The sequence below is a fragment of the Trichechus manatus genome, unplaced genomic scaffold (genome assembly GCF_000243295.1).
Source record: "Trichechus manatus latirostris isolate Lorelei unplaced genomic scaffold, TriManLat1.0 scaffold00029, whole genome shotgun sequence".
NCBI lineage: Eukaryota > Metazoa > Chordata > Mammalia > Sirenia > Trichechidae > Trichechus > Trichechus manatus.
The window spans coordinates 17,696,302-17,708,793 of NW_004443965.1; the positions used below are offsets into that span (position 1 = coordinate 17,696,302).

Genomic DNA, 12,492 nt, shown 5'->3' on the forward strand with positions numbered 1-12,492 from the left:
ATAATAGTAATATAAAGATGTTCCTTAGAAAAATTATTCTAATAAAAAGTTCTAGAATTATGTTATTTTAATAATTAAGCCCTTGCTATGATATGAACTCACGACACAAAAATAGATAAGAACAGCAGGTTGATTACTGCATTATGTATCTGGAATTATGTGTGTGTGTGTATGTGTTTGTGTGTGTGTGTGTATTACAGAATAAATAAATTTACTGAAGTAAAATTTAGTTCGTAATAACTTTAGGAATTTCGATAAGACATTCCTTTCATTTTGATGAGAAAACAAAGAAATAAATTGTAGGCAAATACATCATACTGACTGGTTGATATGAATTTCAGCTACCACAAACTGATTCAAAGACATTTTGCCCATAATACTCAAGAAAATTAGAATAGCAAAACTATTCTTATTCCAGCTACCTCCCTTATCTTTGCCATGAGTATTACACACATACACTCACCCACCACCCCAACATCTTAGTATGTCTCCAATAGCGTTTTCCTCTGGTCTCTGGCATCTCTACAGTTAGTATGAAAGGAAAACAAGTGGAAAATGGTAATAGAAGAGATGTAAATGTATTAAAGTCATTTCATTAACTTTGGAAACCTAACTTTCAACTCAGAAGTGCTCATACTAAACAAGAACAGTGTTTTGTACAGGTATGGAATGAGTTTAGGTCCTAGATTCTGCTAGACATCACCCTCATTAAATATTTTCCTATATAAGTTCAAAATCTTGAGTTCAGTTATTTTAATAAATTGTATATAAAGTCCAAAAGTAGAATTAAATTCCAAACTCTGTTTTAGAAAACACATGAGCAAATTATAATAATTATCCTATTGGGTAACTACTAAATCTAAAAAAAGTTTACACCCCTTGAATTTAGTCTTTGCTTTTTATAATAAATGATTCATATCCATGATCAGTTATAAATAAGACCAATTCAAAGAGATTACTAGTGGAAAATAATTGTAAAGAAAGGATGTCCCTTTATTCTCTTGTATTTTTCTATCCATAATGGGAGGGCTTAGCTTTAAGATTTTATAGCTGTCACAATTCAGACTATGATTATCTCATCATTTAAAAAAATTATTTCTAAAAGAGAAATTTAATCAGATTACAAAACATTAGGACGGTACATTTTAATCCTGTAATTGTATATGTGTTATCCTTTTGAAGAAATGAGTGATCACCTATTTATTTTCTTCTTTAGTGGAAGAGTTTTAAAAAAGTACATGCTCTGTGTATTAGTGATTGGTTAACAAATTTCTAAGCAGAGTTTAAAGCACCATAATTATCTAACAAAAATGATGATATTGATATATTAACAATATGATTATCTTCAGTTTTAAAATTAAGATTGCTTAGACACAAAATTTGAATTAAGCACTTTAAAGTTTTTTGTTTTTTTTAGCTATACAGATCTTTTGTCTGGTTTAAAAACATCTGTTATGATTTTGAAAATAATCTCCAGATTAAATTTATACTCAGTCGTTATGGGCCAGAATCGACTTGATGGCAATGGGTTAGGCTATGTTTATTCTCTTTCATTCTTACCAATCTGCCAAAAGGACCAGTGAGAATTGTGTACCAAAATCAAGAGTAAGCTATTATTTTGTGGTACAGAATGCATTATATTACTTTCACAATGCTAAGTGGTCATAGAGTATACGGTGCCATGAAGCAAAACAGAGTCACACGTGTGCTGCATTTTATATATCCTGAAAAATGAAAAGAAATAAATTCTCTCCTTTACCAATATAATTCCACACTGACCATATATAAGGAAATTTTGCTGTTGTCAAATACGATTTCAAAGGAACAAATCTCATCTGACATAGAAAATTATCTAATTTACTATAGAAAAACATTTGAGAAAAGCTTGTGCGTGTCAGTAGAATCATGTATGTGATAAACAGACTCTGAGTTACAGAAACTTAATTTAATGAATAACTTTTATTACATCATCTCTCTCGATCTCAGCCATTCTGTCTCTGACTGATGATGCCACCTGTTTTTTTAAGGAAATGATCTGACCCAAACTCCCTTTTTTTGCCTTTTATTACTCATTATGTGATATTATGTATATTTATTACATTATTCACCATTAAGTGAATAAAAGTGGTAGAGGGTCATCAAAAACAAGGAAAACCCTCAATGAAATGGATTGACACAACAGCCTCAATAATGGTCTTAAACATATCAAAGATCATGGAGATGGTGCAAGACCAGGCAATGTTTAGTTCTATTATACATGTGATAGCCACGAGTCAGAGCAAACTCAACGACAACTAACAACAAGAAGTGAGGTGTATATACATATGGTACTTCCCATGTTCTCTGTCTTTCATGGTTTATAGTTAATCATTAGGTGGTCTTTCACTCATGTACAATTCACTCATGTACAATTTGATCCCAGAGAGTTACTGAACACCTACTATATTTATATATATTGAACATAGACTCTATTGTGGATGCAGTATTGATGAAAAAAAAACCTTCTATCCTGGAGGAATACATCTTTTTAATTTACTTTTCTTTATTTCTTTCTTCTAACTCTTGATTAATTCAAGAACATCCTCCTCTAATCTACTCTCATTCATGAGTCAAAAAAAGCAAAACCTCTAGGCTAGGGGTATTTAGTGTTCATGGTCTATCTTTATGGAGAAAATTAGAAAAATACAAATTTCAAAATTTAGACATAAAATAAGAATCATTTACCTGTAAAACTTTTTGATAATACTTAGAAGTCCCCTTTAGAACTTCTTCAATAATCTTCATTTACCTTCTCTTATTAAAATTGCTTTTCCTCAAGTATTATTAGTTTTACAGAAAATTTTAAAATATATTGCATTTTATTTAATTTCCTAGTTTCTGCAATGTTACCATATATTATTTTTCATTTCAGATGTACAAATTTAGCCAGCAAATAGACTACATAGGCTTATGTGGGGCCATCTTGGAATTATAATAACAATTCATACCATTACTCCTGGGGTAAAATGTTTCAAAGTCCCAAAACTCAGCTTTCAAACTTTAGAACCAGATCAGTTTATAAAGTCAGCTATTTTGTTTAATTAGTCTGAGAGGAAAATTCAGTTTCTAAAATGCAGAACACAAAGTATTCTGTGTATGTTCAGAGACATGTATTTACCTACACAGATATTTTTAAAAATGTTTTACTTTGAATATCCCATATATGTGCTTGTGTGTGTTATAACAAACATCCATGTGCCCACCATTCAGATTTGACAAATGTTAATATTTTCCCATGTTTGTTGTTTTGGGTCTTTTATTGTTGTTATTTTCAAAGATTCTCTGGGCCAATATCATATTGCTTTAATTATCACAGTTTTATAATAAATGTTGAAGTTCTTCCCTCTTTTTTCTTCAAAATCATCTTAGCTGCCTCTGGCCCTTTAATTTTCCATAATAATTTTGGAATCATATTGTCAGTTTCCATAAAAAATATCCAATAGGATTTTTTTAAAATTATTGTGGTAAAATATATATAACAAAACATACACCATTTTAACTATTTTTAAGTGTACAATTCAATTACATTAATTACATTCACCATGTTGTGCAACCATCGCCACTATCCATTTCCAAATGTTTCTCATCACCCTAGACGGAAACTCAGTACTCCTTAAGCAATAACTCCCCGTTTCTCCTTTCCCCAGTCCCTGATAACAACTAATAAACTTTTGCCTCTACGCATTTGCCTATTCTAGATATTTCATATAAGTGGGGTCATACAATATTTGTCCTTTTGTGTCTGACTCATTTCACTCTGATAACATTTTAATTAACCTTTTTTCTTAAAATGACATTGCTAATGGGATTACAAGCCACTTAAGCAATTCCTGAGTGTTTTCTCATGCACCTAATGAAGACTTGTTCTCACATAGGATGAAGTCCAGAACCCAGGTTGAGCTTTTCTTGGAGGGCCATCCAGAGAGTCTTATGCCCCAGAGAAGAGATAAACCCTGATGGATAGTGCAGGCAATGTAGTTAGAACACATGAATAGAGAATGCTTTTTTTGCTTTAATAAGATAGTTGCAATTCTTAAGAACCTGTACTAATTAAAATTGTGTTTAAAATTATTTGCATATGAAATTCATTAGCAACTAGAATTTAAAACTCATAATATCACAGTTATTTTTTCTACAGAAGTTAAACTACTAAAGGTTTTGGTCAAGCCTAACAAAACAAATCTAACTGTATCATCTTTTCCCCTTTAAATCACACTCCGCAGTCACTCAGTAGTTTCTGTCCTCCTTGACATTGAACCTTGTATTTTTGCTTGGAGCCTAATGTATGAGCATCAGTAGTTCTAATTAACAAAAGCACACAAGTAAAATAAAACTCTAATAAAGGAACACCAATAAAGCAACTGTGTGTTCATATGCTACACATGTAAGCTTAAGTTATATAGTACCCCTCTTGTGTAACCAACAGGAGTCTATTTAAAGCAATTTATGTTAACTAATTAATTAAATGCATTACACTTAATTCACATTGTGAGAACTTTTTTTATAAAAGTGCCTTTACTAATTTAGTCTGACAGTAGGCCTTAGCTAAAGATTCAGTCAGGAAATTGTCAGTATCATGGGAGTCCTGTGGATGGCAGTAGGTGTGTATCTCAGAGGGCAGAGCATAAGGGAACATGGGTTACATACCCAGAATTTTAACCTCCCAAAGCCAACTGTCATCCCTGCTCCAAAAGAACTGGAATACTGACCAGGGTCTCAGGTTCTCAGGAGCAAGTGAAATAAAAAAACGGATACAGTTACTAAGATTGAAATATAAGGTGGTGTATTTTTCACAAGAATAGGATCAGAGCCCATCTTCTACAACTACCTCAAAAACTAGAACAGAACTGGACCAGCAATATGCCATACTCTACCGCTGCTCCACAAAGTTGTTGGCATCTGTCTCTCTAAATTCTTTCTAACAATGGAAAAAATTGGTCTCAGAACCCAGGAGCAGAGTTGAGTCTACCTATGTGTATAAATTGTGTGACTCCAGTTATGGTAATTGCAGAAAAAGAAGTTCATCATACTGAGTATAGAACTCACATCAAATTCTATGGATCCTCTGCTTTGCAAGAGAATGTTTATTTAATCTGCATTTTAACCTTACTATTGTCCTCAGTTTAACCAAGTTAAATCTCAGTGATTATAATTTTAGTCCCCTTCACTAAGCCTGTAAGCCTTCATCACCGATTATTAAACTCTGATTATATGTGGAGAATAAAATGTTAATAAAAATGAAATATAAAACATACCCTCTGCTCAGTGGAATAAGGAGTAAAAATGGATTTTAGTATAAAGTGGAATTTCAGGCAATAATATACAGACTTAAAAATTTATTGCTAAATAAATAATATCCTTTATGATAAAACATTTACTATGTAAACAGCTAATGTAATTTAACATCTAAAGCAAAACATGACAATATAACAAACAAAAGTGATAGTCATCACAAAGTTAAAATTTCTACACAATCTTATTTTAATCATAATTTTGAAACATCAAAATCTGCAATAACTTTCAGAACTTCCATATTTTCAATTGCATAGCAGACATATTGAATAATGCTATATTTCATAAATGGTATATCTCATGTTTTTTATAGTTTTAATGCATTTCAATTTGAAGAATGAATAATTTATCATAATAAAAAATGGAAATTGTTAAAAACAAATGTAATAAGAACTTATTTTAACACTTTTGCCCTGATGTAACAATTTAGATTATCTGTTTCAGTAAACTTAAAGATAAATCCTCCACGTGTCTGTCAGTTGTCGTACTGTGGTGCTTGCATACTACTGTGATACTGGAAGCTTTGCCACTAGTATTTCAAACACCAGCAGGGTCACCGTAGGTGGACTGGTTTCAACTGAGCTTCTAGATTAAGACAGACTAGAAAGAAGGACCTGGCGGTCTACTTCTGAAAAAGAATTAGACAGTGAAAACCACATGAATAACAGCAGAACATTGTCTGATGTAGTGCTGGAAGATGAGCCCCTCAGGTTGGAAGGCATTCAAAAGATGACTGGGGAAGAGCTGCCTCCTCAAAGTAGAGTTGACCTGAATGACGTGGATGGAGTCAAGCTTTTGGGACCTTCATTTGCTGAGGTGGCATGACTCAAAATGAGAAGAAACAACTGCAAACATCCACTAATAATTGGAATGTGGAATGTACCAAGTATGAATCTAGGATAATTGGAAATCATCAAAAATGAAATGGAATGCATAAACATTGAGATCCTAGCCATTAGTGAGCTGAAATGGACTGGTTTTGGCCATTTTGAATCAGACAATTATATGGTCTATTATGCAGAGAATGAAAAATTGAAGAGGAATGGTGTTGCATTCATCATCAAAAAGAACGTTTCAAGATCTATCCTGAAGTACAATGCTGCCAGTGATAGGATAATATCTGTATGCCTGCAAGGAAGACCAATTCATACAACTATTATTCAAATGTACACACCAACCACTAAGACCAAAGATGAGGAAATTGAAGATTTTTACCAACTTCTGCTATCTGAATTTGATCAAACATGCAATCAAGATGCATTGATAATTACTGGCAATTGGAATGCAAAAGTTGGAAACAACGAAGAAGGATTGGTAATTGGAAAATATGGCCTTGGTGATAGAAATGACGCCAGAGATCGCATGATAGAATTTTGCAAGACCAACAACTTCTTCACTGCAAATACCTTTTTTCAACAACATACATGGCAACTATACACATGGGCTTCACCAGATGGAATACACAGGAATCAAATAGACTACATTTGTGGAAAGAGACAATGGAAAACCTCAATATCATTAGTCAGAACAAGGCCAGGGGCCAACTGTGGAACAGACCATCAATTGCTCATATGCAAGTTGAAGTTGAAGAAAACTAGAACAATTAGAAAAAGAGCCAAAGTACGACCTTGAGTATATCCCACTTGAATTTACTGACCATCTCCAGAAATAGATTCGACACATTGAACATTAATGACAAGACAAGTGGTGGAATGACATCAAGGACATCATACATGAAGAAAGCAAGAAAGAAATTAAAAACGCAAGAAAGAAAAGACTAAAATGTCTGTCAGAAGAAAATCTCAAAGTTGCTCTTGGACGTAGAGTAGCTAAAGTGGAAAGGAAGAAATGATGACGTACATGAGCTGAACAGAAGATTTCAAAGGGCAGCTCCAGAAGACAAAGTATAATAATGACACGTACAAAGACCTGGAGATAGAAAACCAAAAGGGAAGAACACGCTCAGAATTTCTCAAGCTGAAAGAACTTAAGAAAAAATTCAAGCCTCAAATTGCAATATTGAGGGATTCTACAGGGAAAATATTAAATGACACAGGAAGAATTGAAAAGAGGTGTAAGGAATACACAGAGTCAGTGTACTAAAAGGAATTGGTCGATGTTCAGCCATTTCAGGAGGAAGCATATGATCAAGAGCTGACGATACTGAAAGAAGAGGTCCGAGTTACACTGAAGGCACTGACAAAAGCAAGGCTCGAGGAATTGATGGAATACCAATAGGATGTTTCAACAAATGGATGCAGTGCTGGGAGTGCTCAGTCATCTATGCCAAGAAATTTGGAAGATAGCTACCTGGTCAACTGACTGGAAGAGATCCATATTTGTACCCATTCCAAAGAAAGAAGATCCAACAGAACGCAGAAATTAGCACACTATCATTAATATCACGCATAAGTAAAATTTTGCTAAAGATCGTTGCAAAGTGGTTACAACAGAACATTCACAGGGAACTGCCAGAAATTCAAGCCAGATTCAGGACAGGACATGGAATGTGGAATATCATTGCTGATGTCACAAGGATCCTACCTGAAATCAGAGAATACCAGAAAGATGTTTACCCGTGTTATGTTGACTATGCAAAGGCATTCTACTGTGTGGATCATAACAAATTATGGATAACATTGCAAAGAATGGAAATTCCAGAACACTTAATTGTGCTATTGTGGAACCTGTACATAGACCAAGAGGCAGTAATTCGAACAGAACAAGGGGATACTGTGTGGTTTAAAATCAGGAAAGGTGTGTGTCAGGGTTGTATCCTTTCACCATACTTATTCAATCTGTATACTGAGCAAATAATCTGAGAAACTGGACTACAAGAAGAAGAATGTGGCATCAAGATTGGTGGAAGACTAATTAACAACCCGCAATATGCAGATGACACAACCTTACTTGCTGAGAGAGAAAAGGACTTGAAGCACTTACTATGAAGATCAAAGACTACAGCCTTCAGTATGGATTTCACCTCAACATAAAGAAAACAAAAATCCTCACAACTGCACCAATAAGCAACATTGTGATAAATGGATAAAAGATTGACATTGTCAAAGATTTCTTTACTTAAATCCACAATCAATGCTCATGGAAGCAGCAGTCAGGAAATCAAAGGACGTATTGCACTGGGAAAATCTCTTTAAAGTGTTAAAAAGCAAAGATGTCACTTTGAGGACTAAGTAGCATCTGACCCAAGCCATGATATTTTCACTCGCCTCATATGCGTGTGAAAGCTGGACGATGGATAAGGAAGACTGAAGAAGAATTGAGGCCTTTGAATTATGGTGTCGTTGAAGAATATTGAATATACCACGGATTGCCAGAAGTACAAACAAATTTGTCTTGGAAGAAGTACAGCCAGAATGCTTCTTAGAAGGGAGGATGGTGAGACTAAGTCTCACGTACTTTGGACATGTTATCAGGAGTGATTAGTCCCTGGAGAAGGACATCAAGCTTGGTAAAGTAGATGCTAGTGAAAAAAAGGAAGACCCTCAACGGGATGGATTGACACAGTGGCTGCAACAATGGACTGAAGCATAACAATGATTGTGAGGGTGGTGCAAGACCGGGCAGTGTTTTGCTCTGTTGTACATGGGGTCTCTGAGAGTCAGAACTGGCTGAACAGCACCTAACAACACAACAACAATATACTTTTAAATATTGTTATGCATAAAAGTATTTTAATAATTATGTATCTCTACACAAATATATATGTAAATTTTAGTTACATTTTAAAAAATTTCCTGTAACCATAAACAAAATAATTTCTTCTGGATTGAATGCTCATTACAGTAATAGTTAATGATTGACCAGCAGAACACACATGTTATACATTTTGATAAATAATTATTAAATATAAAAGTAAAGTTTTTATGAAATGATGCATCTTTATTTAAATGCATGTTTTCCAGTTAGGAATACAATCTGTATTTCTAGAATAAGACAGTATTCAGCATCAATTCAATTCCTGTATTTTGTTTCTATAGAGGTGAGTGCTGAGAAAATTAGTAGATGGGAATGAAAGAAGTTGTTGTAGAAATTTTACTCGGTTATTTGAACTCCCTTTGAGTTATTTGTATAAAAAATAACCAGGTGATCTATCATCAAAAATTATTTTAAACAATATATCAGCTGTTAATTTGTTTAGATTCTCTTTCAAACTTGGTGAAAATAAGGAGTTGAAAAACCAGCAGATATAATTCATTTATTTTTTCAGTACTGACACCAAATGTTTCCAGTTGTCTCTCTTCTTGGCACCTGGAAGTTTTTAAACCCCAAGGCAATGCATTATTATAAAATTATGAATGTTGAAAAATATGACTTTCTTTTGTAAGACAAGAGGAATATTATTTCAAAAGGAGAAACTTGTCTTTTTTTAAAGAAAAGAATGCATAAGTAACTTGAGGATCTATAAATTGATCTAAAGCTTTTTATACCTGCCTCCTTGAAAGACTTAATATGACTTGGTGCTATGGATAAGACAGCTGCTAAAAAGAAATAATAATTTAAAGCTATTACCACTTGAAAAGAATGTATTAACAGGGTAACCTTAACTTTTGAGAAAAATAGGGAATAATACATTTATTGAGTTATAAATTTACATGACCTCCTTATGTAAATCTGTAGTGATTGTTTTGACAGAATATATGCCTAATTCATAGAACCTGAAACCCTACCATCATGTCCTTAGAAGACCATTGACTCCAGTGTGTTGAAGTCAAACTGTTAGACTAAATATTGGTGTTCTTAGATGATTACTTGGTGTTGTAATTTAGAGTTCTTTATACTGTCAAATACTTCTCTTCCTTTGCTCATGTTGCTCCTTCCACTTGATTACTAACTCCTCCTCCCTGTCCCCATATATGGCAAGTATTAGATATCTTCATTATAGCTCTTTTATATTGTAGTTATGAAGGTCAATCCATTCTGCTTCCTAAACATATTTCAAATCTTATCTCATCTCTCCATCCCACTGCCCTAGTTTAAACTAACATCATTTCTCAATTGGTAGTGATCTTCCAACTGATCTTCCTGACTCCATTCTCTTCCCACTCTAATGTCTCCAGTATAGAATTATTATAATGACCTGTCAAAATGTGGACTAATTCCATATTCTTCTACTCAGGACTCTTTAGTTGCTCTTAGTCAGTGTCTTTATTTCAATGTTATATGCTGCCAAAAACAGAAGTATTAAATATTTACTTTCATGTATTATCTATAATTATCTGTTCTCAATCACCTGTTAAGATTTTTCTCCAGCAACTATCTCCATCTGTTTTACACTCTAGTTACACACGTTACTTATTAACTTGAACACACATCATGGTACATTTATTAGAATATGACAATGGAGACATAACTTTGTTTTAGTAATAGTCAACCTAAACTTCTGGCTACTTATAAGGAAAAGTCAAAATTTATTCATATGCATAGAGGTTATATCTTTTTTCAATAAAAGTTATAATTTATCACAGAAATGTGTGTTTAGGTAACATTAATCACATTAAGCATGGCTATAGGACACTGAGCCCTGGTGGCACAGTGGTTAAGAGCTTGGCTGCTAACCAAAAGGTCGGCAGTTTGAATCCATCAGCTGCTCCTTGTTAACCGTATGGGGCAGTTATACTCTGTCCTGTAGGGTAGCTATGGGTTAGAATCAACTTGACGGCAACTGGTTATAGGATACAAGAAAAAATGACAAAGAAAATATTTGTAAGATGAAGGGAGGCCACGGCAAAGAAAAACTATATTCGTAGTCCTTTAATGTATCAAGGTTTTTCAAAATGTGTTTTCAAAACACACATGCACAATACACAACATACCTACATAATTCTACTTCATCTGTATTAATAAGAAAAAGGAATTCTGTTTGTCCCATACTCTAGAAATCAATGGATCATAACCATGTTTTTGTAATTCCCTTTGGATTCAGAATAGTGAGGCAGGATAAACACTGGCATGTTAAAGATAGGTTCTACTAACAATTTCAACACTTACTAACCATGTAATCTTTCATAGGTCATTTATCTTTACTAAATCTCAGTTTTCTCATTTATAAAGTGAATATCACAATATATTCCCTTTCTGCTTAAGGAGAGATTATGAGTTTCATGTGAGATAACATGTGAGAGTATATGATAAATTTAAAGAGCTTTAGAAATATATTGCTTTATTGAATTATTCCTTAGTTTCTTTTTCTTTAACTTTAATCCTGTATTTCCTGAGGATCTAGTCTATCTTGATATGTTGATAAGGCTAATAAATAGTCAAATAAGGAAATAAAGGATAAGTGGAAGGAATGTATTGGGAGTTTGTTTATTTTATTTTTTCTTATTTCTTTCTTTTCTGTTTCTTATGTTTCTTCCTCATTAAAACAGTTTTGGTATGAACCATGATGGAATTGGAAATTCTTGTGGGACGAAAGGTCATGAAGCAGCAAAACTTATGGCAGCTCACATTACTGCAAATACCAATCCTTTTTCCTGGTCTGCCTGCAGTCGAGACTATATCACCAGCTTTCTAGAGTAAGTAATCTCTGGAGAGTGATGATGAATTGCTCCAGAAGTTAAGCCATTGGTAGAAGCCTAATATTTAGTGCTTCAAGCCTTGCGTAGTGAGTAACTTTTATAGGGCCCAGTAATATTTCAGGCCATTCCCAAAATACTTTAAAAAACCATTGTGGCTACTAAGTAGACAATAGATACGTGATAATTTTGGTGAAGGGCATGACAGTACACAATACTGGGGAAGCCAGCATAACCTGTATAAGGAAAGGTCATGGAAACTCCATAGACATATCCAAACTCCCTGAGGGACTGAATTGCTGGGCAGAGGGCTGTGGGGACCATGGTCTCGGGAAACATCTAGCTCAATTGGCATAACATAGTTTATAAAGACAATGTTCTACATTCTACCTTGGTGAGTAGCATCTGGGGTCTTAAAAGCCTGTGAGCAGCCATCTAAGATACTCCACTGATCCCACCCCATCAGGAGCAAGGGAGAATGATGAAAACAAGATACAAGGGAAAGATTAGTCCAAAGGACTAATGGACCACAACTACCACGGCCTCCATCAAACTGAGACCAGTACAACTAGATGGTGCCCAGCTACCACCACTGACTGCTCTGACAGGGATCACAACAGAGGGT

The 12,492-nt window shown here is 34.1% G+C and overlaps 1 protein-coding gene across 1 annotated transcript in view; it reads left to right on the forward strand.

Annotated features, from left to right (window-relative positions):
- ADAMTS6 (ADAM metallopeptidase with thrombospondin type 1 motif 6) overlaps positions 1-12,492 on the forward strand; it is a 297,249-nt gene that overhangs the window by 130,354 nt on the left and 154,403 nt on the right. Inside the window, exon 10 of the mRNA XM_004374547.3 lies at positions 11,721-11,867. Coding sequence (XP_004374604.1) covers positions 11,721-11,867 — 147 coding nt within the window. The remainder of the gene's footprint in view (positions 1-11,720; positions 11,868-12,492) is intronic.